Here is a 26,476-nt window from a genome sequence, read left to right as displayed (position 1 = left end):
TCGGAACATCTGTTCGAAATTAAGAACACCAATTTGCTGGCTTTGCCTATTTAATCTGTACTCCATTTTCAAGGGATTACGCGAAGAAGACCACGGTAGGTTATCTGTGCTCGTTTGTAAGGCTTAAGCAAATAATTTGTCGTCTCGTCTTTGAAGACGCTTCTCTTGGCCCCTTGTTGAATGTATCTGGCAAAATATTTATAGCTGAAAACAGCTCGGGCAAAGGGATACGCCACTGGGTACAGATTTCAAGATACCTTTATTTCGTCGTTCAGAAACACTCCCGCCACGAATCACTCCTACCTTTTTTATTTCCCGGCACTCGAGATGCAAATTTCAAACGATGGAAAATTGTTGACAAAATAAACCGAGGAACACTTCGAGAACTAGTTTCCTCGTAATTTGCCGCGATTCCTCTTGCAATCCACCGAGTTATTTAAACATAAAATTGGCTTCGAATTGGCAAACAGTCTGGATTGATTACACTCCAGGCGGACCGTGCTGGAGTTTTGTTTACCTTTTTACAGTTACCACGATTATTTCTCTCTCTTGTTTCTTTATTGTACTTCTTGCTCGAAAGTCGCCACTAATCTCTGAAATTTGTTAACCTTCCAGAGCACGATATCAGGAACGCGATAAAAATCGCCACGACCGAGGAAATGAAAGTTCTGATTGAAAAATTTATCGTCGAACTTGAAATAGATAATTTCTCAATTATAGATTAAATCTGGAACGGCTGCTCGCTGAAAATTATTTACCCTTTCTACCGTCTTACCTAACGGAAAAATTCTCGATCCTGGACCGAATTAATCCTCTATTAAGATCGTCGGAAGATTAAACATCCAAAAATTGTTTGCAACGACCTCTGTCCACTTTCGAAATCTTTTACCATTTTCGAACGCAAACGAATTAATTACTGTGAACCGAAGAAAACATCAAGGCTCTAATTAACAATGTTTCGAATTCTATCTTTAACTCTTACGCGGAAAAAATTGAACTTAAACGAACAATTACTTTGTTACTTTTGTACGTTGCTACATTTTTTATCGCATATGTAATATCTTTTAAAATAAATTACTAACCAAAAATAATATCTATCTGTACGAGATATCTGTAAAATTCAGACTTAAGGGTCGACATTTTTAAAAAAATAATTGTTACTCCATTGGTTAGGAGTGTCGTCGAGTGTCTCGTGTCGTTTAACCAGTGATTGATAGCGCAGTGAATATTCTTTAGAGCCCCATTGCAGTATTTATAAATCGATCAACGTAATTGTAAGGGAACAGGAAGTAAAGGGATCATTTGTCGAGTAGACGTATGATATCCTTTCATCCTTTGAAAGAGGCCTCCCATTAAAGGATGGTTCTTTCCCATCGTCATCGAGTTACAACACCTAATTAATTTCTGACCGAATACCATTAACCCGGCACACCTATCTTTCGAGGGCAATAGACCAAGCTCTCGAACGTAATTGAATTCATTAATCCACCTTGGTCCTCTCTTGTCCCCCATTCGTCTGTTTTCGTCGCACAGTCGTTACGTGGGGTGACTTCGCGTTTTTCCGCTCAAGTTCACCGCACAGCATTGTTGGATGACCAGTCTTCTGTTATAATCAGTTCTCTATTATCCGGTCGAAGTCACCAAAGAGTCCTTTCTATCGAACAGTCTATATCTTCGTGACATGTTAGCCACCATGGACCGTTATTCGGTTCAAAGGTTCATTTCTTGCCAAGTTCGACAAGTATCTCACCTCTATAAAATACGAGGGATGGGTGGTCCTTTGGTAAATAGCTCGGTGTACAGGGTGGTTCGCTAGAAACAAGCCACTTGAACATCCGAACTATTTTCAATAATGAGTAACGTTGGTAACAATTGTCCCACTTGTGGAGCTACTAAGGGATTGATCGTCCTTTGGTAAGGATCTACTAAGGTGTACTACTATACAGTGTGGTCCACTAGGAACAGACCATTTGAAAATTTTGTTATTTTCATAATTTTTTTAAAGAAACATTGACGATGAACATCTAGTGACTATAGTGACTAAAGAATTTATCTCTTGGTAAATACTTACCGAGACCTACTTCTATTAGACTAGAGTGTATAATACATAGAGTGGTCTACTAGAAATCCATGAAAAGTAGGTCACTTGAAAATTCTCGTTATTTTCAAAATTTTTTTAAAGAAGTATTGACGATGACCATCTCACCTATATAGTGACTAAAGAATTTATCCCTTAGTAAAAACTTACTAAGGCCTGCTTCTATTAGACTAGAGTGTATAATACATAGAGTGGTCTACTAGAAATCCATGAAAAGTAGGTCACTTGAAAATTCTCGTTATTTTCAAAATTTTTTTAAAGAAGTATTGACGATGACCATCTCACCTATATAGTGACTAAAGAATTTATCCCTTAGTAAAAACTTACTAAGGCCTGCTTCTATTAGACTAGAGTGTACAATACATAGAGTGGTCTACTAGAAATCCATGAGAAATAGATTTATTTTCAAAATTTTTTTTAAGAAGTTTTGACGATGACCATCTCACCTATATAGTGACTAAAGAATTTATTCCCTGGTAAATACTTACCGAGGCCTGTTTCTATTAGACTAGAGTGTATAATACATAAGATGGTCCACTAAAAATCCATGAGAAATAAACTTATTTTCAACATTTTTTTAAAGAAGTATTGACGATGAGCATCTCACCTATATAGTGACTAAAGAATTTATCTCCTGGTAAAAACTTACTAAAGCCTTCTTCTATTAGACTAGAGTGTATAATACACAGAGTCTTCCACTAGAAACAGACCATTAGAATATCTTCGCTATTTTAAATAATAAAAATAAATATTGTCTACGAAACCTACATAACTTTAATCGGTCCACGATATGACGGCACAGATTTACTGGTGAAGCAATGGCGTAGCCTCTTGAATTTCAATTTTCTCTCTCGTGCTCGTTCGAGTTACAGAAATTACACGATTGCACCGTGTAACGATTGAAAACACTTGACTACCGAACCCGTAGCAACAAATATTGTTGCTACCGTGGCTGCCAAGTGGTTCTCAAACGAGTCGAGTATAATTCTTCCTTTCTTTTGTCAGCGAAAGAAGAAACTTCATCGGTTGGGAAAAACGGATGCTTTTCTTTAACGGGACGAAATTGAAGATTCGTATTTCAAACGATTATGTTCCTATCGTTTCAATTACAGTCCGTTTCTCGAGTAGGTAAAACGCCCGCCAGGAAATCGTAACCGTGCACGACCGATCCGCTCGAAATTTATGATCGAATACAAGGAGGCAGGAGGATGGCTGCTTTTATTATAAGACAGTATAGATAAGAACCGTGGAGAGCAACACGATGAACGATGAGCTACCTCGGAGGCTACCGTCTCGATCGGAGAGAGAAATATTTTTCAGGTAGATAGCATCGAAATACGAGCCACTACGACCTTTCCTGAAAGCACCGACCGACCGGAGATCCTTTATAAAAAGAAGTTTATAACTCGATTGATCATCTCGATACCGTCTGTCAAACTTCTTTTACGAAAACAAAACTTTCCAACTCGATCCAGAGCTTAACCTTAATACGTTCTTCCGTACGATTGTACGCTCAAGATCTTTGGCTAAAAAATGGCCCGCACGTATAAAACTCGTGCTTTTAACTTTACGATTCGGTGAAGGGACCTACAGGAAGTAATGGAGTATCTTTTGTATTAGCTTCGATTGTACTAAGTCAGTGTATCATGAGAATGTAACGAGAAGAGATCCTAGGAACACGTTTTAAAATTCTTGAGAACCTGGAGGACATCTAAATATTGAGCAGAGTTGAAAAATTGCATATCAATTTTTCTTTTTGTGAAAATAAAGCGATTTCCCAGTACTTGGTACTAAATTTCGAGAAAATCGTGTACACTGGGAGCTGTAAAAAATTCTATGGACAGTGAGATATTTAAAATTCCATTTTAAATTACGATTGTCCGGGTAAGTGCAAATAACTCGATACAAATGTATCGAAAGTTTTACGATCGACGAGGAATTTATGGTAAAATACTTTAATTTCACTCGTCGATCATTGAAACTATTTCACTCGTGTATTATACAATGTTTGCATTTTTGGTGACTGAGTCTCGAACAAGCTCGAATAAAAGGTACGATAAGCGTGGAGTCTTCTATTAGACTAGAGTGTATATATGGATTGGTCTATACTAAATGAGGACACTCGAATATCTTGATTATTTTACAAGAGAAGTGTTGGTGATGATCATCTCGAATAGATAGTGATCAAGGGATTGAATATCCTGTGGTAAATATTTACTGATACCTGCTTCTATTAGACTAGAGTGTATATATGGGTTGATCTATACTAAATGAGGACACTCGAGTGTCTTAATTATTTTACAAGAGAAGTGTTGGTGGTGATCATCTTCAATATATAGTGATTAAGGGATTGAATATCATGTGGTAAATATCTACTGATACCTGCTTCTATTAGACTAGAGTGTATATATGAGTTGATCTATACTAAGTTAGAAGAATTAGAAGGACACTTGAGTGTCTTGATTATTTTACAAAAGAAGTGTTGGTGACGATTATCTAATAGATAACGATTAAAGGATTGAATATCTTATGATAAATATTTACTGATACCTGCTTCTATTAGACTAGAGTGTATATGTGGGTTGGTCTATACAAAATGACACTCGAGTGTCTTAATTATTTTACAAAAGAAGTGTTGGTAATAATCATCTCTTTTACGATCGACGAGAAATTTATGGTAAAATATTTTAATTTCACTCGTCAACCATTGAAATTATTTCACTCGTGTATTATACAAGTCCGACTAAAATTCTACGATGTTTGCATTTTCGGTGACTTTGAGTCTCGAACAAGTCTCGAATAAAAGGCACGATAAGCGAGGAACGGGTGGAGTTAAGCCGGGTAGGTTAAATTAATTTTGGATTAGGTTAGAACGATTCAGATTAGAGTTAGGACAGATTACATTGAATCAGACCGTATACTGCTTACACCAGGCCAACTCTGAGCCTCGATCGTTTAACACAATAGAGAAGATTACGTCGCGTTAGATACGAAGCGAGTTTTAGTTACGATTGAAGCTGCCATAAGTGCACGATAGATCTCTCCAATGGATCCATTTTACTCGTTCCAGGAGACCTACATTTTATCCGCCATTATCGTTCAGGGGGCCGCCGTTTCCGTACATCAATTTTTGTCCGACACCCGATGAAGAACCTCTCGATGAATATTCATCGCGTAGTAACGTTACGATAACAGAGAAAAATCTTTTCGAGTTAATGCTTCTAGAACTCGAATCTTGAAGAAAGTACACCAACAAGTAAAACCAATTCTTTTTTCTCCCCAAACTAGGCAGACGCCTTAAACGATGATTCTGAACCCTCCACGAGTACACTGTAATTTAGCACCTCAGCTACACACACTGATTCTTTTATAACCAGGTTATTTTTCGGTCGACCCAGGGTTACAAAAAAAGAAAAATATATATAACGAATCTTTCTCAAGTTCCTCGAGTTTCTACAATACGTTTCTGAACGCACGTGATGTTTGAGATCTTCGAGATTGGCTCTTCGATATCCCAGAGGGAGTCGAACAACGAAGAATTATTTACTTTTAACTATGTTTCGTCTTATCGTTTCGAAGATTATTCCACATTGCTCGAGTGGTTTCACTTCTCGTTTAAAGAGCGCGCGAACTATCCTCGATTTGAACTAGAGCTTATTAGAAAATCCACGTGACCTTGTTTCATCAATCATTCTACGTAGGATAGTTCGCAAGGTCTTCGAGATCTTATGAGTCTGATTTCGCGCGGTCATGGTTATTACGATTTTTTTAAGCTTAGACTTCGAACAGTTCCAGGAAATTAAATAACGAACAATCGCAGCCAAAGATCTACATTAGAAAATTCCTCGTTTCCCGTTTTCATCGATCTGTGCTGTGTGGAATTTTTCACAAGGTAATATACACTCTCCACACTCTACTCTGCACAATGGTTTGCTAAACTTCGAGGTCGACCTGAGAACCACTGAGAAATAATGATAATAAAATATTGTCTACCTTGGATAATTTCTCACGTTATTAATCTATTCGACCAGAGTGTATACATGGATTCTATCAAAAATGAGGACACTTTAGTGTCTCGATTATTGTACCAAAAGAAGCTTTGATGATCTCAAATAAATAGTGTCTAAGTTATTAAAAATTCATTCTCCTTTGTACGTTTCATTCACCTAGCGTACAACTCGTGGAAATGCTTAATTTGAGCTACAGTTTATTACGAACTACTAATTTTCAATTAAACTTTTTTTTTTCAATGAAAAATTCCACTTGAAATTGTCAGTAAGGTACCTCTAGACTACCAAAAATGAGGACACTCTAGTGTCTCGATTATTGTACCAAAAGAAGCTTTGGTGATCTCAAATAAATAGTGTCTAAGTTATTAAAAATTCATTCTCCTTTGTACGTTCCATTCACCGAGCGAACAACTTATTACGAACTATTAATTTTCAATTAACCTTTTTTTTTTCAATGAAAAATTCCACTTGAAATTGTCAGCAAAGTACCTCGAGACTACCAAAAATGAGGACACTCTAGTGTCTCGATTATTGTACCAAAAGAAGCTTTGGTGATCTCAACTAAATAGTGTCTAAGTTATTAAAAATTCATTCTCCTTTGTACGTATCATTCACCTAGCGAACAACTCGTGAAAACGCTCAATTTGAGCTACAGTTTATTACGAACTACTAATTTTCAATTAACCTTTTTTTTTTCAATGAAAAATTCCACCTGAAATTGTCAGCAAGGTATCTCGAGGTTGTATCGAGATTTCCAAGGTCGACTGTGTGAAATCTCCCGTAGAAACTTAAATGATAAACAATCGAACGATCGGTTACTTGTCGAGTAAAATTTCAGTGATACGGTCGTCGAAATAGCGCGCCGCGTGGCGTCAACGCGCGAAAAGACGAACGGTCGGTGGTTTCGTTAAAGATTCGCAAGATAAATAGCGGCGAGCGAGTCGGAGGACCGATATTACGCACGAAAAGGCCCTCGAGCTCCGTCGACCTAGAAACGGTTTACCGTCTGCGTCAACGGCGAGCAAGAGAGATTAAGGTTCGAGAGAGATAGCCGCCGGGCTCTTTAAGGCCGACGATAAAAGAACAGATCGGTCGAGAGTCTCACCGTCGAGAGTCTCACCGAGTGTTATTTTAGAATTAAGGGCAACTGCCACCGGTAGTCGTAAACATCCGACGCGAGAAGCGTTATGAAAAAATATACCGACCAAGCCGCCACGGTACTCTTTGGCGGGGAGAGATCCCGAGTTCTCAACAGGTGGTACGGATCCAAGATGTCTCGCGAGTTTCGTCCAGGGAAATTCGATTGGAGAAACTTCGAGCAACCCTGTCCCCGACCGCGTTGAACTTTCAACGAGACGTAGGATGGTTGACGACGACTGTCTTGTTTGAATAGTGACACGAGGATTGATCATCCCTTGGCAAATACCTAGAGATGTGTACTAGAGTTAGACTAGAGTGTATATATGAATTGGTTTATACTGGATGAGGACACTCGAGTGTTTTGATTATTTTACGAAACAAGTGTTGGTGATGATCATCTCGAATAGTGATTAAAGGATTGAAAATCTTTGGGGTACATATCTACTTATATTAGACTAGAGTGTATATATGAGTTGGTTTATACTAGATGAGGACACTCGAGTGTTTTGATTATTTTACGAAAGAAGTGTTGGTGATAATCATCTCGAATAGTGATTAGAGGACTGAAAATCTTTGGGGTACATATCTACTGATATCTACTTATATTAGACTAGAGTGTATATATGGGTTGATCTATACTAAGTTAGAAAAAGTAGAAGGACACTCGAGTGTTTTGATTATTTTACAAAAGAAGTGTTGGTGATGATCATCTCGAATAGATAGTAATTAAGGGATTGAATATCCTGTGGTAAATATCTACTGATACCTGCTTCTATTAGACTAGAGTGTATATGTGGATTGGTCTATACTAAATGACACTCGAATGTCTTAATTATTTCACGAAAAAAGTGTTGGTGATAATCATCTCGAATAGTGATTAGAGGACTGAAAATCTTTGGGGTACATATCTACTGATATCTACTTATATTAGACTAGAGTGTATATATGGGTTGATCTATACTAAGTTAGAAAAAGTAGAAGGACACTCGAGTGTTTTGATTATTTTACAAAAGAAGTGTTGGTGATGATCATCTAATAGATAGCGATTAAAGGATTGAATATCCTGTGGTAAATATTTACTGATGCCTGCTTCTATTAGACTAGAGTGTATATGTGAGTTGGTCTATACTAAATGACACTCGAATGTCTTAATTATTTTACGAAAGAAATGTTGGTGATGATCATCTCGAATAGTGATTAAAGGATTGAAAATCTTTGGAGTACATATCTACTGATATCTACTTATATTAGACTAGAGTGTATACTCTAGAAAAACTAAATTTTTAGAAACAATCGATAATACGCAGACGCTGGATCGTATAATAACAATATAAGCGCGTGGTGGTTAACAGTTAACACGATATCGCATCACGGTTCCCGAGATTCAAGTGATCCACGTTTACGTGTATAATAGAGAACAGCGGTTCTCAAACTTTGTTGATCCTCGTTGTCATACACGATCCTAAAAGTTTACGCGCAGCCCGGCAAACCTATTTTTTTTTATTTATTTACGATTTTACATTGTTAGAACTCAACCCTCGAATTTGTGTAAATATTCATCGATTTAATAATAATTTTTAACGAAATATCAATGTATATTTTTTTAAACAAAAACATTGTTATTTTTTAGCGATCCTAGTGTTCAGCTGCTGAACCCTATATAAAACGAAATAGGATCTACCTTCGAAACGTTTTCAAAATTCCTTGACGCTAACATATATTGTTTATTATTGCACGAATATTTATACCAGATATTCGTTATTAACATACACGAAGTATGTGTATAAACTATGTGAATAAATATTACAGATCTGGATATTGCGAAAACTCGAATTCGCGGAATTTCTCTCTTTTCCGTGGTGAACACTTTGAGAAACACTGGTGTACACCGTATAGATGTACCGAAAGATTTGATCGGTAGTGTATGTCCGTTTCGAGATCTCAATTACTCAAATTATTGAACCTCAACTGGTAGAGTGAGGTCAAAGTGATCACACTTTTCTTTCAAAGTATTGCGTCTGATTGTTTGTGGTTGTTCGATGCAGTGTCTCCTAGAAACTTTTTGCAATACATTATCTTTCCATCTACTGACCCGTTATCGATTCATTCGTCATTAATATGAACAAAGTTGTACGTCCAATTGCATAAAATTACACAGTCCTTATATTTTTTTTCTATTAAATAGAACAGACATAATTTATGAATTTGGGATAGATTGCGTTCTAAGTAACCTCTCGTTAAAGATTGACGGTCGATAAAACAGATTTGCTTACACCTCCAAGTGATAAAAAACAACGAAATATGATATCAAGAAATCTACCTAGTTTAGAGATCGACAAATTAGATGGCTCGTACTAACTGCCAAAAATTTATATGATCACCACTTAAACATGTTAACGAAGGGTAAATAGTATCTTACCTGAGAATCAAAGTCGCGTAGAATTCCTATTCGATTTTCAACCGCGGCAAGGCATGGAACGTTCTTCAACGATATACTTTAGAAAAATGTCTATCATCGCGACGTTTACTTTAACAGTATTAAACAATTTCACGATACTTCCGGTAAAATCAATACAACATCGAAACTGTTTCGATCCTTTCGATGTTGGTAATCAAATTTCATCGAAACTATTAACCGCCGGCGAAATTTCGAAATTGCCAATCTTGAGCGATCGACTGCTCGCGTCGGTTATAAAACGTAAACTGTCAATCAGCTTCTCCCGCGTCTCTCTCGCGTGTACTAATACGAATTATCCACAAGCAATATCGTTCTACACCGGGTTTTTAAAAACTTCGCCGACTTCTAGGCTTTGTTTATAACTTTAAATGTGAAAATTTGACGCACGAATGTCCAGACACATTTCCTTCGTCGTTAAACACTTCGAAACGTTCGTGTAAAGCGACACGCACAACGTAGGAATAACTGTGCGTTATGCTTTTAAATTTTCTGAAACATTGTCGATAGTGGCGCCCTAATACTGTTCATGTTGTCGAATCACTTTCGAGGTATCGAACTATATTGAGTTTTAAACACTGCACGTTCGCGGCGTAACCTTTGCTTTTTATTATAATTTATTGTCTTCGCTAACAAATTATCGGGCAGCTTAAAGATTTTTGAGAAAGTTTAGATACGCAGATGCGATATTCCAACTGTAACGATCTACCGTGTACTATTTACGTATGTTTTGCATTGTCTAAAGTCGCTCCTCGGGAGCGACTTATCTTTGTCAAATATTAACATTGTCAACGCAATCTTGGCGTAACAAATGTAGTAGAATAATGTGTTTCTGTCTTCGAGAGAGAATCAGTATAATTCTTTAGACGTGACGTAACTTTTTTAAAACAAGTAACTATACTACTTTGCTAAAATTTGAATTAAATATTAATAATTAATTAAAAATAGTAATACTACCAGTCACTTTAGTGTTTTAAATTATTGCATAATTTGACTGCAATTTATAATCTAGCAATGTATGTATAAATTACATAACTTACTTTTAAAATATTGTGCTAGTATATTTTAAACATTACACGTATTAAATTATTCTTTTACCAATAATCTGAAGATTTAGAAATTAAATTAAGATAAATATCTAATAATAACAACGGGAAATAAATGTTAAGCAATTATATTAACCAAATATATAAATAAATACATAATTGTTTAAAACAAATTGTGAACAAAATTTAGTTATTGGAATTAACTAATTTTTGTTATGTATAGAAATTATGTGTAACATTATTATTGTAATTAAATAAACTGAATTAGCTGAAGGTATGCTTCTTTCTATATTTACTTTTAAAGAAAAACTAATTATGTTTTTAGATAAAAAAAGAAAAGTTGTATAATTTTTGTTTATACAGAAGACCTATAAATTATATATAATACATCAAAATTAAAGTCAGCAGCTAAAATAGAATTATAAATTTTGTAAGTACCCAACTACTTAATACTAAAAATGCAACATGACTGCAGGACGTTTTTCAGAACTGATTATTTTACAAAGCATAATGTATTTTTGTCAGAAGTTTACTACAAAAATAAAATATCCAAAAGTACTATCATATAGGCTCTTATTAAATAACTTTAGCCTAGTCAATTGTATTCCTCATTAAGCTTAATACTTCTGTACATTATTAACAAAACTACTTCTTTGAGAATGATTGCAAAACTTTTTTCCATTATACACATTTTGTACCCAAAACAATTTATGTTTGCATTATTAACAGTGATTGGGAACCAAATCTATTTTTTTGATTTGGATATTACTTCTTTTTTGTAGAAGTCAATCATTGCAAAATGTTTACTTCTGATCATGTTTTATGGGCATCATCTTGTGACTCATTTTCAGTTTCGTCATTACATATACACACTGAGTCTGAAATATTTCCACCTAAAACAAAATGTATTTGTTAGTATGTAATAGTAGACTGCCGTTGTTCCATGCAGAAGAAAATGAGCAATAATTTATTTCGATAGTATCAATCTTATAATGTAATTCAAATATATTCAAAGACAATACTACTTTTTTTATTTTTATAAAATTTAATTCTGTAAAAGATATATTAATGTTGAATTTTTATATGCATCATAATTACATAAAACATAATGAAACAACAGTCACAATATTATCATTCTAAAAGTGACTTTTAACAAACATTAAGTACAATTACTAAGTATCTAGAAAACAAATATGAAAAGCTATTAAACTGTTCCAACCTGAAAAATTACAATTTATATAATTCTTCTAATCAATAGGAAATGAATAGGTACAAACTAAATCAATCTTGGCTTACTACAAAATTCTTATATAAAAGTATTACAAAAAGTGAAACATGACAATCTAAAAAAATGTGATAATCAGTGTTAGTATTAAATAGATACTATTGCCTATAGCACCTTACATGCAACTAATTACCATGCAAAAATAACAAGACACTTCTATATTATATTTATGTGAAATGTTAAAGTTTTTTCTAGTAGGCAAGCTTCATCAGCTTATATCTGTCACAAAGTACAGACATATGGCAAAAGATATAAAATTAATCTCACACACACTTGCACGATATTATATGCACTCAATTAATAGAGCATAAACACAAGGAAATATTAGCCTTTGGAGTAAAATTTCTTTCTCATTGGAGTAAAATTAAGCAACACAAATAAAAAATGTATAAGAATTGTAATGTATATAAATTAATGTAAATTAAAAAAGAATTTACTTGATAATCAATTTAATTATTTCATAATTATTAATGCTTTTAAATTTGATTAATAACTACATATTTGAATCAATGTAAATAATAAAAATAAAAAAATTCAATCTCTAACTAATTTCTAATATGTATTATAAGTATAGTATGTGGAAGAATAGAAATAAAAAAAGGTTTGTAAAGTATCAAATCACTATTAACTGTATAAAAAATAATATTCAATTTATACTGCTATTTTTTTTTGCTTCGTAATGTCTAAATATGACTGAATAGACAACATGAATTGTCAGAATCCCAAATTATTATTTTAGATATTAAAATAATTTTGAAAGAAGAAATATTAAACTGACTATCATATTAGATAAAAAGAAATATGAAATCATGAAAATAAATTATGTACCGGGTATACAGCACACTATCAGGGAAGGCCCAGTGCTGCAATTTATAAATGCGTTGATTCAGTTTGCCCATTATCTAGATATTTGTCTGCAAGAAAGATGTTTGCATATTATACAAAATCAACTCCAAATACATTTCACATTAGACCATGTAAAATGCTTGTATGATATACTGTAAACAAGGTTTATACATTTTTAAATAGTATTTACAATTCTTAAACTTTAAGTAGTGAGCCCCACTTGAAGCATTTAAATAAAATAAAAATCACATATGTATTCATTGTTTTAAAATAAAATTTGACTATGTTTATGGTTGTTTTGGAAAATGTAGGGTATAATCACTTTATATTTATTTGTTCTAACTATTGATTCTATGTAGATCATAATAAGATGTTTTAACACATTAAGCACCATACTTATGATAATTGCATCGAAAAATATATTAGAGGAAAATGTGCTCTTTTTAATGATAATATAACAAAGCTGTCACTTCCCTAGAAATATTTTTAGATCAAAAATGTTTCGTATTTTTAATAAAAAAATATTTCATATGCAAGAATAAAACTATCAGAAAATCATTTAAACTAACAGATTTTGAAGTTTAACAAGTTAAGCGCCGAAAATTACAAAAATTACAAAAACCACTAACAAGCAAAGGGACAACTTTGTTATTATCATCGTATATTGAATATTATAAAACATCATATATCTCTTTATGTTTTAATTACTTTATTACTTATTGCTAGACATACGTTTATTAATATACATGTAACATTTTGTATGTATTTTTATTTTGTAAAGTATGCAACAAGTTTTATAATTGCATTGCATGTATCAAAAAGATTCTGGCGCTTAACATGTTAAAAAAAATGAAGTTTTGATACCTCCTTACTTTAAACCCCATAATTTGTCCATTTAACTCCAAACTTGAGAACAATTCATGCACTGTACAAAAATAATTAAATTGTAATTAAATTGTGAAATTTATTATTTTACATTCCATATTGGTTCACAATCATAAGTATTAACAATGTTATTGGTGACAGCTCTTAATAAAAACAAAATTATAACTCTGTGCAACGTTTTCCTCTATAAAATATACAGGTTACTCACGTTAGTAGTGCTCAAAATATTTTTTACAATAAAAATAGTATAGGAAATAGTTGGAACAGTGAATAAGTTTCATTATTTTAATAAAGAATGTGAAGACTTAAGTAAGGATAATATACTGTACTAAATTTCAAGTCCTGAAGATGACCTTAATTTTGTTTCAATTAAAAAGCCTAGCCTTTCCCATTAAATTTTTTCTTATATCAATTGTTTATAAGAAAAATACTAAGTACTATATTATAAACATCCTGTATAGATCTATAATTTTACTCTGATCATTTGAATTTAATATTACCAACAATTTAATTTTACTTCATCAATAATTAATAATCTTGCAGGTATTATTATATATAATATAAGCGATAGTGCGTTATGGTTCTTACAATATCTGTGCTATACTTGCAGAAGGTGCTGTTGATACAAGACAATTAAAAAAATTTTTAAAAATAAAATTATAAAACTTGTACCAAATAGTATATACATATGTACTTCAAACATCAAGCTGTATTAGTAACGACTTCCATACGACATGCAAATAAGATGCCAAGACAAAGTCTTTTCGGTCTTCAAATATTAAACGTAGCATCACTTACCTGCGATTGTTAGATCAACTAACGCCTTGTCCTTTTGTATGTACAATGCTGTTAGAAAGAAACAAAGACTTCCAATGATTTCTACAAACATTGTCAGAAACATTGCATACTGTAAACTGCGAAATTCGACGAGTGTATCGGTTAGTTCAGGTGATGCTGATATTATCGGACTATTTATACTCAGGGTTGGAAGAAGAACCTTTTTCAGTCCTTCTGATAACTGAAATCAATTAGTAAATTTCTGTACTAATAATACAAAAATTAATAACAGAATAAAATTCAAATAAAATATAAAATATAAAAATATTAAAATTACATGATAATAAAACTACTTGAAAAATATAATTTAAAGACTGTATAAATACTAGAATAAAACTTTGATATATTGTAATTATTAATTAAGTATTCATGAATATTTACCAAACCAATAAGATAAGGACTTCCTGCATCTCCAAAAGCATGTGCAGTAAGTATCTGAAAAGCTTCTGCTGTGGATCTTCTTGTTGGTATCACAACGTACTATAATATTCGGACACAAAAAAATTTCAAAAATGACTTTCCATTGAATTTTTTAATGTAAAAAATTAGGAAATATTCATGTCACATACCAACAATATATCTGCTACAATGGACCAATTTAAGTTTAATGATAATTGTCCAAAGAATATTAATGTATAACATACAACAGAATTTGTATTAGCAGTTAAAATTGCAAAGAATAATAATGGTGTACTAATCAAAAGTCCTACAGCACAAATCAGAGGATCAGCCTGCTGCCATTCTACTCTTAATTTCTGGGCTAATAATGAACCCAATGGTACTCCTATTAAACCAGATGCCATCCCTATTAATCCAAATTTGTATGCAACACTGAAATATTTAAAGAACTTATAAATGCAAAAATTTGTAATTGTCATTATTATGTTTTAGTTTTTATTTAGTAAAGAAGACATACTCATCTGGGTCAACACTATGTCCATTTGGATGTAGTGCAAATCCTAATTGCAAAAATGTTGGAGCCCACCAAGCCAATGCTCCAGTAACAAAAGCTACACACGTAAATCCAGCAGTAGAGAGCATAAAACTTGGACTAGATAGTAGGCAGACGTAATTTTATAAAAATAAATTATAAACAGAACATATTTTATAATTATTTACTTATTCAATATTTACTTTAATATTTACTTTTTTAATAATGTTTTGATATCATTTGACCATGTAGTACTCGTCAAATGAACTCCTCCTTCTCTCTCACCTCTTATAGGTTCTTTTACCAGTGTGATTAATAAAATAATTGCTATTAAACCTAACACAGGAGTGATGCGTAGACCCCACTGCCATGCACCAGTAGCTTTTGCTGTTTCACCTCCTATTATGTATCCTAAACCGCTAAAAATTATTATACCTATTGATACATATTTGATCAATTTTATTTGTCCTGTTATAATTGAAACAGAGAACAGGAACAACATTACATATTAATGTTTGAATTTACCTTCCAACTGGTATTGAGAAATAAAATAATGCAAGCATTTTAGATCGCACATCTTTAATAAATAAATCGCTTATTATTGTTGGGGCAATTGTGGAATAACTAGCTTCACCTATTCCAACAAGAGCCCTAAATGAGAGAAACCATTCAAATGTCTGAAACAATGTTATATAAGTACATTACTTTATAAACAATATAAAGATATTCTATAGTTTGTCTTTTCTAAAATACATAATCAAGTATTACCGTCATATAGGAACCAATAAATGTTGTTAAACACCAAAGAAATACACCACCTCCCATTATAACTTTTCTATTATAACGATCTCCTAAATATCCAAATAATGGTGCAAATATCATGTAACTTAAAATAAATGCAGTTTGGAGTAATCCAGATTTATCGTTGCCAATTTTAAAGTCATTTTTGATGTCTGTCAACATTCCTATAACAGATATAAATAACTTTCACGAATTTTCGTTAATTCTCTTTGATAAATCATTCTAAAATGCAATAGATGTTAGCTATACAATACTGCAGTAAAATAGTACATACCAGCAACTGTAAAACGATCCATATAATTTATAAGATTAACAAAACATAAAACGCAAACTGTTATCCAGTCACTTTTACTAATTAATTTAAGATCCGAAAACATTGTTCCTTTTATTTGTCTTTCTCGAGATGTGTTTTGAGAATTTTCCGCATTGACCATATGATAGTCGTACGTTGATACATTCGAAGTAACTGCATCATCGGCCATGATTGTGGAAATTTGTATTGGTGCCAAATACGCTATTTACATTAGCATAAATTTGTTCTTTTTCGAAAAGTATCTTAACCTTCTTATATCACGACATAACCTTAAAATAATACAAGTTTAGAATGTACAATGTAAATTGATACATTTGACTAATCCACTGATGAATCACTGACGCACCTCTATGTTTGAAACTGTGAACCCACAACAGTTGCACAAAAGTATGCATTTAAATCAAGTTCTGTAGCTGATAAATGTGTGGAACGTCACAAGCATCACGCGATTCGTGTGTTAGTATATGAACGTATACAATACTTAGACGCTGTCTACTTTTACATTTCAATCCTCGTCAGTGGTTACTTGTGAGCTTGTTTATGTTTTAATTTACTTAATCTGTGAAAGTTTTGAAATATATATTTTTTCTTTCTCATGGTTTTACATAACGTGATCATTTTATCTATTTAAGAAATACTTCATCATTCAAATAGGAATAGAAATGCTTTGAAATACTCGCGTAGGTATTGCAAGTGATATTGATTGATTATTTAGGTGAATATTTAGGTCACGTCTAGTATCATTGGCCTTTATGACGGATTTAAAAAAAATTGTTTAAAGTATTATGTTTACTAACCAGTAATTTTCTTTTCTCTTACATTAGGTTATAGGCAAAATTTGCTTATATAGTGGCACTGTATTCTGAAACAGAACTATGTATACTTAAATATATTATAAATATATAAATACATATATCACACTCATGTATGTGTATGAAATATTAAGAGTGTGCTGTTATATTGTTTTAATTACAAAAAAATAAAGGATATTTTTCTTCAAAGCAAGAATGTAGCTTTTATTTTAAAAGATACGTTCCCAAACTTTTTTTTTATACTTAAAATACAGTTATTATATAACAAGTATATTGTATTATTATAATTATAATACAGATGAAATTATCGAAATCTTATGAATTCAGTTATCACAGAATAAACAAAATAGAATTAAAGCAAGCCATTTCAATTATGTATCTTATTATTATTCTTAATTATATTGAGATAATGTAATGTCTATTAATTTCTAGGGATTACTTCAATGTATAAAAGGTATAAGTGGTGAGAAACAATAATACGGAAGAATTCGTAATAACATATATTCTATGTAACACAATACTTACATAGGTATGTCTATGTATATATTTCGAATGGATATATATGCATATATATAATAATTATCCATTATTATATATATAATATATAATAATTAATAAAATATAATGTTTAATAATGTTAATCGTATGACTACAATATATTATTATCTCATTTTTCATCATCGTCATCGTCGTCGTCGTCGATCGTTAACTACTTCCTACAATTTATATCGATTTATATATTTATAATAACAATAATGATCTCAAAAGGCTGATACAATATTCGGCTAGCGTATGGATAGCTTGAGATTTCTTATTTGTAATTAAATATTTATGTTTTCCTTATAGTACAGTAGATTCATTTCTTGAACCATAACGCCTTACTTGTTCCTTACTTCTCTGTATTTATCGCTATACTGCAAATATGTTTTCATTGTCGTTACTTCATTATGTTCGACGTAATACAAATACAGATTTAAATATAGGTTTTACTCTCGATGAAACGTATTTATAATGCACCTACGATAGTTCTTATGATCGTTTCGTGCAATAAAATCTGTCAATATTTCCTAGGATCAATTGTTCCAATTCTATTCACGCATTAGAGTTCGATGGTAGATTCCTTGCATCCGATTGGTCGGGTGTCAAGTGAAACTTCTTTCGGTGTTGGATTAATTGAACATTCTTAAATATTTCTATCGTGGGTCGTGCCTTAAATTGACTTGAAATATGTAAATCACTGCAGTCGGTTAATAAGAGTTAATTTTGGTAAGAAGTAATTGCAATATCGAACACGGTGGTTAACTTTGAAATCAATTAAACCGAACTTCTATGACAATGTGTGTTTTTTTTTTAGTGTGATAGATTCGATTATATCCTATCACGAAAATTTCATTTCGAAATGTTCTTGAAAATAAAGAATCATGTTATGTAAACTAATAAAGAAAAATATTACAAATCGAAATATTATATATTGAAATACACATGTCGTTGGAGTGAAACAAGAACGACTGCCGTTTTCATTGTACACAGCTCCACGAACGAACGGTTACTGAATAGAGATAATGACGCCGTTAACGATGAAGTCACGGATTATATGAAATGCAACTCGCTTTTTATAATCCTGATTGCTTCGGGGAAAAAAGTCTTCCGCCTACCATTCTCCCGATCGGTTGATTCTGTGATTTGGGGTTAGGCCCGTTACAGCAAAATATTATTGCATGTTTAAAACGGACGTACGCATTATTCTGTCGTTTCTTACGATTCGTCAATGAGATATATTATCGACGGTGAGACGATCTAATCTGTACATTGGCCCAAAACGACAAAACGATCGTCAAACAATACGCCATAGGTGTTCCAGCAAGTATGAAAGGACCGTTTCGTACAATACGATTTTGGCGACAACGCTCTCTACCGTTTCCCCCTTATTCTTTGTGCTACAGTTCGTTTACATGCATCGAAAACGAGATGCGTATACGAACGCGGGACACCTATTGCTATTAGTGTATTGCAAACATGGTCACAACCCTCGACGGGGTTCGATAGGTCGATTATAATAGCAATGGCAATTCGTTATCGCGACGATATTATCACTAGTTGATATTTCGCTGTGCCGGTAATTCACGAATTACCATTCAATTGGACGACCGTGTCGAGAAAATTTCTTACAAACGGCTCCGCGTTAAATATTTGTACGATGGTATCGTAGCAGTGTTCAAAAAAACGCTCTTCAACGAGCATATAATTACGTATGTATGTACAGTCGAGTTGAATTTTTGACAGAATATGAGTGTCTCGGAAACGTTATGCCCGCTAGAGGCTCTCAACAGGCGCAATACATGAAGCGCAGAGATCCTTTCGGCAACGTTCCCTACGTTGTCCCATGATCCGTACGAAATGATTTCGTGAATGTGTCGGATCGAATTGGTTATGAGCATTCAGTATCGGATGAATGGTTTTCGGTACCAGGCGGAACCAAAACCGTAACATTTTCACCGTGAAAAACGTGTCTCGACCATGAGGCGACAAGTATAACGTCGCGCGACACAATTTCTCGTCCGTCACCGATCCTGATATGCTTTATAATCTAAAACTCCGCCTGTGCAACGCTGACAAAAACAGCTTCACGGCACAGTGCGAGTGTAAAACAGTCTTTGCGTAAAGGAGTCTTCGTATGCGTGGCGCGCCTCGATGTTACGTACTTTAATATTTGTTACTTAATAAAACAAATAAACCTCACCGTCCGTTCTATTATCTAATTAGTAATGCGTTGGCATCGTACACTCGAAAGTTACTTACAACGAACAAAGCTTCTGGTCTTCGGCACACGGAGAACGCGGACAAAAGGTTCTCAAATGAAACGTTTCAAAATACCGCTATCGTGCATTCTGAAAGGATATGTGCATATACAGGGTGGCGTATCAAAAACGAAACATCTAATTGTTTTATTTTTTCTATTTTTTTTTTTTTATTCTTCAAGGAGGGGAATAAATGTCTAGGGTAGAAGTTGAATAGTTTCTAATGTTACGATCGTATGAAATTATAATAATTAACGTGCTTACGGTGTTCGGAAAATATATCAACGAGGATAACTATTCTAACAAAAAACGATTTTTGTCTCGATTAGTTTCTCGTGTTATTAATAGCAATGTAAACAATTAGATGTTTCCTTTCTGGTGGATCACCCTGTACGTGCCATCAGTGCTACCAGCGACATAATCGTGTTCTCGTTACCGCCGATTACGCGGTACACGCTGGGAGAAAATTTTAAACCAGACGGTCATTTTATTTTCTTACAAGCATTATACCGATCCATATCACACTGCAGATCCTTACGTAGTACGGTTAATAGTATCCGAAATCTCGTTGCAACATTTCTTAATTGTTGTCCTTTAATATAGCAACGATACTGCTACAGTAATTGTTATAGCGATAAACTATAAATTCGAAGTTCCACGTTGAGAAGAAAAATGTTGATCAAGATTTTTGTTTACTGCTATATTTCTACGATTGTGTTTATCAACAGTGCGGTTTGACGCGTTCGATGGTATATTAAATATGCTCGTAGTTGCGTAATTATGAAGACTGTTTTCAGCAAGCACAAACCAATGAAACTCTAATGGACTGTCGTTGATCGATTAGGGGCACTGTACTCTGATAGTGGCCCATTCAATTCCATAGTTTGTGCCCGTAGAAAATTCATCGAAACCGTCTTTTGTTATTCGACTCTGTATGATACATTTTCCTTTTCGTTACAGCTACGATTTCTTGTATATTTAATACAACTAATATAAAATTGTAATATTTACATATAATTAACTATTCAAAATTTTGTCCCAATCTATATACCTTTAATTTTGAGCAACGAATACTTTTGACAAATATGATAAATGGAGAAAACGATAAGACGAAGAAAATAAATTGAATTATTCGAGGAGAATTTTTTCAAGGTTTATTAACGTGTTTCTACTGCGTTTATTAATAGTAATCTAATATCGTAAATATCGATTTTGTGTGTAGAATATAGAGTAGTCATAGAATAGTCGTCGGATAGAATGGTTTAGAAATTCGATCGGTCAGGGTCGATGCCATTAAATTTAGAAAACGTTTCAATGAAGTAGATTAAAAAGTTTTATTCAGACGGTTGAATATTAGTAGCTGTGATTATGTCTCATTATGGCACGAGTATTAATGCACCTACGATAATAAACGTGTCTTATGAATTTTCTTTTTTTTTTTTTAATATTGTATATATATAATATTTTCCATGAATTTTATATATATATATATATATATATATATATATATTTTTTGAGCAATGAAATAAATATTATGCAGTACACAGTTGAAAGACTTTTGTCAGTCGAAATAAAAATACGTCAATATTATTCTAATCACTAAATCGTCTACATTACTATCACAATAAAATATTAAATGTAATAATATACAACTACGCATTCAATACACTTTCCCTTTTATTGCCTTGTCGATATAGAAATAAATCTATCCGATAACGAAATAATTAATAGAAAAAAAGTTATTTTAAACATAAAATTTTGGCAATGCATACGTATTGCAAAGTACGTCCATTGATAAACCTAATAGCACATTGATTCGTTCACTATACAATTATCTCTAATACGATACCCTTCTCGTTTATTACTAAACTCGTTACTTTATTTCCTAAAAGGGACTTAACGAACAAAAAAGTACTATCAAAATTTTCTGAAATACTTTTAAAAAATGTTAACGAAGAACTACATAACCTAATTATAATTCGTGACAGAAAGATCGCATGAAATAGAAATACGGTATTCGTCGAATTGCACGCTCGGCATTTCTATTTACGCATTCGTTACATAAATTTATTTTCGATTTATTTGAAGAAAACACGATAGCTTTGTTTTTGTATTCTGAATTCATCACGGACGTATCTCCGGAGAAAAGATTTACGCGTCAACGAACGAACAAAATAAAAACTGAAACGGCGTAAACAAGTAACATGTACGGACAAAATGATCAATATAATAAGTTCGATACGCTTTTGTTAGACAGGTTTATTACCATAAGGAATTCGACGATAAAATTTACACTCGAATGTAATTAAAGTTTTTCTGCGTTATAACTCTTCTTTCAGTCATATATGTATGTATACGTTAGAATAATTGAGTGTCGAATAATGTGACATAACCGCAGCGATTTACATCCTACGATGCGTTAATTTGTCGATAAATAGAAGCGTCTGCAGCGATATACGGATAGAAAGATTTGACAAGAGTCGCTGGTTGCACGGTCGTGTCAGCCCTCTTCCGGATCTCGTGGTCAGCTCGATGTGTCATCGATATAGCTCGATAACGCGATCCATCGGTACGCATATTGATGCGGAGTATTGCGTAATACTAACAAGTCCCCTAACGCATTTGACAATAAGGATCTTCGCGTTTAACAATCACTTAACGTTACTGTTAGTGACGCTAGGTAATAGCTTTAAAAATGATGATAATGACGATGACGATGGTAATAATAATAATAATTAATAAAAATTAATAATGGTAATTATATAATATAATAATATATAATATAATATACTATTAATAATATGTCTTTGCTTTGTGCAGTCGACCAAGAGCAAGCGGTCTTATGCGGCCAGGCAAGGATTCCGTTTCAATTGATTCGGCGTCAATTTGACCGCTTGCCTTCGGCCGCGTCGGTTCGTATCGTCAGCGACGTTTAACAGGTACATGCAATAAACTTCGTCGCTCGGAGATGTCGCCGTTTGACCGGCTTTGCAACGGCGCCCCCGGTCGACCGCACGATCAAAAATTGCATTTCATTAAATCGATATGAGATCGTTTTGGTATGATAATCCCGGCCACTATTTTCCGCGATGTTATTTTACCTTCGAAATCTCGACGATCGTGCTGAACAGAGCCCTAGATTGATAATCCGGGGCGATCGCTGTCTCTGTCGTTCGATATATAGGATTTTGATCGCCCCTAATTGTCTCGCTTGTCGAATCGATCGAATGTTCGGTTAATACGCACGGACTATGGTTTGTCATCGCGGCCATTACAGTGTTGCCAACCGTGTGGATTCTTCGATAAGCGCATGCGCTGCTCGCTCGCGTCCAGTTCTCCTGTCGGCGAGATTACGACACGACACGCGATCCCCGAGCGAGCATAACAGACTGTCGCGCGAAGAAAACACGACGCGGATCGACGGGGTCGTCGATCGAACGTCGCGCTTTATTATATATCCTGGCAACGCTGTAGACGCGAGAACAACTCAATTACCTACTGTCGTCGGAGGATAGTTAGCGCGAAATTATTGGGCCTAGATTTGTCACTGGCGTTTGAACGTTTTCAGGCGACCTATTAAATGCGATATATATTTATACAATATAACGCGAGTTCTCGACTCGATGCAACGAATTCGACTAAGTAATATTGACGTTTACTTCGCGAGAAGATACGTATGAAATATAATTTCAGTGCCTATCGGTTGGCCATCTTGATCGAAGCGTCGGCCGACACACGGACTTCGTGATCGCATCACGCGCGGTCGTCCTTCCGCTTTTGTCGGAATTCTTGTGCCTCGATCAGAATGGCCCACCATTGTTTTCCGTTATGAAATAAACCTGAGGTATCTTTAAGTCTGTAAAGCTTCCGTTACGAATCTTTAAGTTCTCGTTCTCGTTCTCTTTCCGTTCTCTCGCGTGGTTCGGTGTTCCGTGTTTTGTCCGTTAACTCATTCGAGTTTCTCCTTCGCGTTTCAATTTTCGAATATGTTACTTTACGAGAAGGGTACCAGAGAATATTTGGCATTTCGAATGGCACAATCGTTAACCTTGTACTGCGGTAATCCACGTAGTGCCTGTACTTGAATTTCCGGGCCAAAATTCTCTCTACTTTCGACACTCCTTTCGACAGAAAAGGATTCAAGCGTCAGTTATTCGGGCTTCGCGTGTGTACGCGCGATTGCGTAACAGTAAATCTTTTTCACGATATTCGTTGGAAAGATGTTCCTACTGATACAAGAAAAATAAAGATTTCGTCTGACACGTACCGAATAATACTACTTGCTCGGTCATAGTAAAAAGGCGGTACTCGCGTATCTTTGAATAAACTTGGATGCGATAAAACAAATGTATAAAAATAAAGGGGTAGCGTCTAACCTCGCAACGCGTTAAAAACATCGATAAAACTTTCAAACTTCAATTAAAATTACAATTTCCTATAAAATTGAGCGATCTACTGAAAACGGAGCACCTAATTACGTCTTTCTTCGTAAAAAAATATACCAGACAAAGATCGTTTTTTCCATGAGTAATCTCTTTCAGAGTCACACGATCGTTAATACTTTTCCAGTTGGAATTGTATGCTTGTACTATACATAGATTAGAGATCTTTTCAAAAACGATTCTAGCAATGCACTACGTACACGTTATCGGATCAATTCGATAAAATTTCTGGACGTTCTAGAATGTTTTATAAATTGAAAATAAGGAAATTAAAAAATTATCACCTCGTGGATCATCGATCGATATAAAATGCGCAATGAATTTACGAATCGACCCGGTAACGTTATGTATTACATTTCGAAGGAGCGAAGGATCGAGTGAATGCATCGCTGGCTGGATCGGGGTTCGAACCCGGATCTTTCGTTTCTAACAGTACGAAGAGTGCTCGATCGATTGAGCTATCCAAATCAAGGATCGATTCTTCCTTCTCGAGTGTGATACATGAAAACGATCGCTGCCTACAAATTAGTCGATTACATAATATTTTACGATAAATGAACAAATTTACTGTCGGTATAGGTTTCATTTCATTGTTATTGCAAAACATGCTATTAACCTTTTTCACTGCTGAATTAATCAGCGGTAGGAAAAGCCTCTGTGCTGAATTAATTTACAATTTATCTATTAAAAATTCGTAAATATATACATATATATATAAAAATTAAATAAAGTAAAAAACATTATACAATATTATTAACCGCGCTCGAATATGAACAGAGCGCAGCAGTTGAAAGGTTAGGTTCTGATCCAATAGAAAAATAAAATTCCATTTAAAAAAAAAAACAAAAAACATTTAACAACATTACTTTGGAAGAAGTCTTCCGATTGGCGGCACGCATGGAATCATAAATGTATCATCGAATCCTTTTTCGTGTCTTTGACAATAAAAAGGGCAATTAACCGTACACCGAAGGATTATCGTAATCGTCTAATTTAACAATAAATATGTGCGTATCGCGGATTGGTCTTGTTCTCCTTGAAAAGATCTCTGAAGAGAAATTCACACCTGGTGTGAGTTCCATTGAACCCTATTCAACTCTGTTCGTGCCCTATTGAGGCATTAATGTCTTCCACAATAAAATAGATAATAAAGCGTTCCGTTTCCGGTGGATCCTCGACGTGTAAAGAAAACGCGTCGTAACAATATCCACGATGTACGTGTTTTTCTTTCTTTTTATACCAGTCTAACCCTTTCGTCGGTAGCATTATTCGGCGGTTCCAAAACGGTATTTTTTTTTTTTTTTTTTTTCGGAAGTTGCGCATGCCGATTCTAACTGTACGCTCTAGAAATCACTTTCGGATGACAATTTTGACCTACTGAAGGAACCTATTTGGACGGCAATTACTTTCTATCCTACACACGGTCGGGCGCGTGCGCACGCGTTCGACCTTGCAATTTCATATATATTTTTTTTTCTTTTTCTTTTTACATCGATCAAGGAAAGTGTTTCGCGATCGTTTCTCGACGAATCGTTCCTCCCCCCCCCCCCCCCATATAACTCCCTCCTCCTCCTACTCCTCCCTCCCTTCTCCGCGTTTGAATTTCAGGCAACGTTTCGAACGTTATTTGCAACGTGTGATTTTCGATGGTCGATTTTCGTTTACAGGACTTCCGGTTCGGCTGGCTCGTGCGTTCGATCGAGGACAGTGACATCTGTACCTGATACATCGAAGCGTACACGAAACACCTCTTCGATTCGTTGAAATTTTTGACACC

General features: G+C 34.1%; 2 protein-coding genes across 10 annotated transcripts in view; both read right to left on the bottom strand.

Moving 5' to 3' along the window:
* Dh44-r1 (Diuretic hormone 44 receptor 1) overlaps positions 1-10,096 on the bottom strand; it is a 124,133-nt gene extending 114,037 nt beyond the window's left edge. For all 6 annotated transcript variants that reach the window (XR_012991074.1, XM_076304365.1, XM_076304367.1 and 3 more), the window contains exon 1: positions 9,668-10,096. The gene's annotated coding sequence lies outside the window, so the exon portion shown is untranslated. The remainder of the gene's footprint in view (positions 1-9,667) is intronic.
* A 913-nt stretch (positions 10,097-11,009) lies between these two features.
* On the bottom strand, positions 11,010-26,237 carry Spin (lysolipid transporter protein spinster). Of its 4 annotated transcripts, XM_076304361.1 has the most exons (13): positions 23,359-26,237; positions 17,445-17,509; positions 16,994-17,206; positions 16,609-16,916; positions 16,302-16,498; positions 16,059-16,210; positions 15,749-15,952; positions 15,519-15,653; positions 15,172-15,433; positions 14,984-15,082; positions 14,564-14,783; positions 12,863-12,948; positions 11,010-11,642 (listed from the first exon to the last, which is right to left on the bottom strand). In XM_076304361.1, exons 4-12 carry the CDS (start codon positions 16,814-16,816, stop codon positions 12,905-12,907), a joined length of 1,521 nt encoding a protein of 506 aa, XP_076160476.1. In that variant the 5' UTR covers positions 16,817-16,916; positions 16,994-17,206; positions 17,445-17,509; positions 23,359-26,237; the 3' UTR covers positions 11,010-11,642; positions 12,863-12,904. The 4 variants fall into 4 exon arrangements, with proteins under 4 accessions (XP_076160476.1, XP_076160474.1, XP_076160473.1 ...); XM_076304359.1 differs by lacking the exon at positions 12,863-12,948 and having other exon boundaries at positions 11,014-11,642; positions 17,445-17,520; XM_076304358.1 differs by lacking the exon at positions 12,863-12,948 and having other exon boundaries at positions 11,014-11,642.
* Between the last annotated feature and the right edge of the window lie 239 nt (positions 26,238-26,476).

This window comes from Ptiloglossa arizonensis, chromosome 2, assembly GCF_051014685.1.
Source record: "Ptiloglossa arizonensis isolate GNS036 chromosome 2, iyPtiAriz1_principal, whole genome shotgun sequence".
NCBI lineage: Eukaryota > Metazoa > Arthropoda > Insecta > Hymenoptera > Colletidae > Ptiloglossa > Ptiloglossa arizonensis.
The sequence above is the reverse complement of the archived record's forward strand: the minus strand, read 5'-3'. Positions and strand labels throughout refer to the sequence as shown.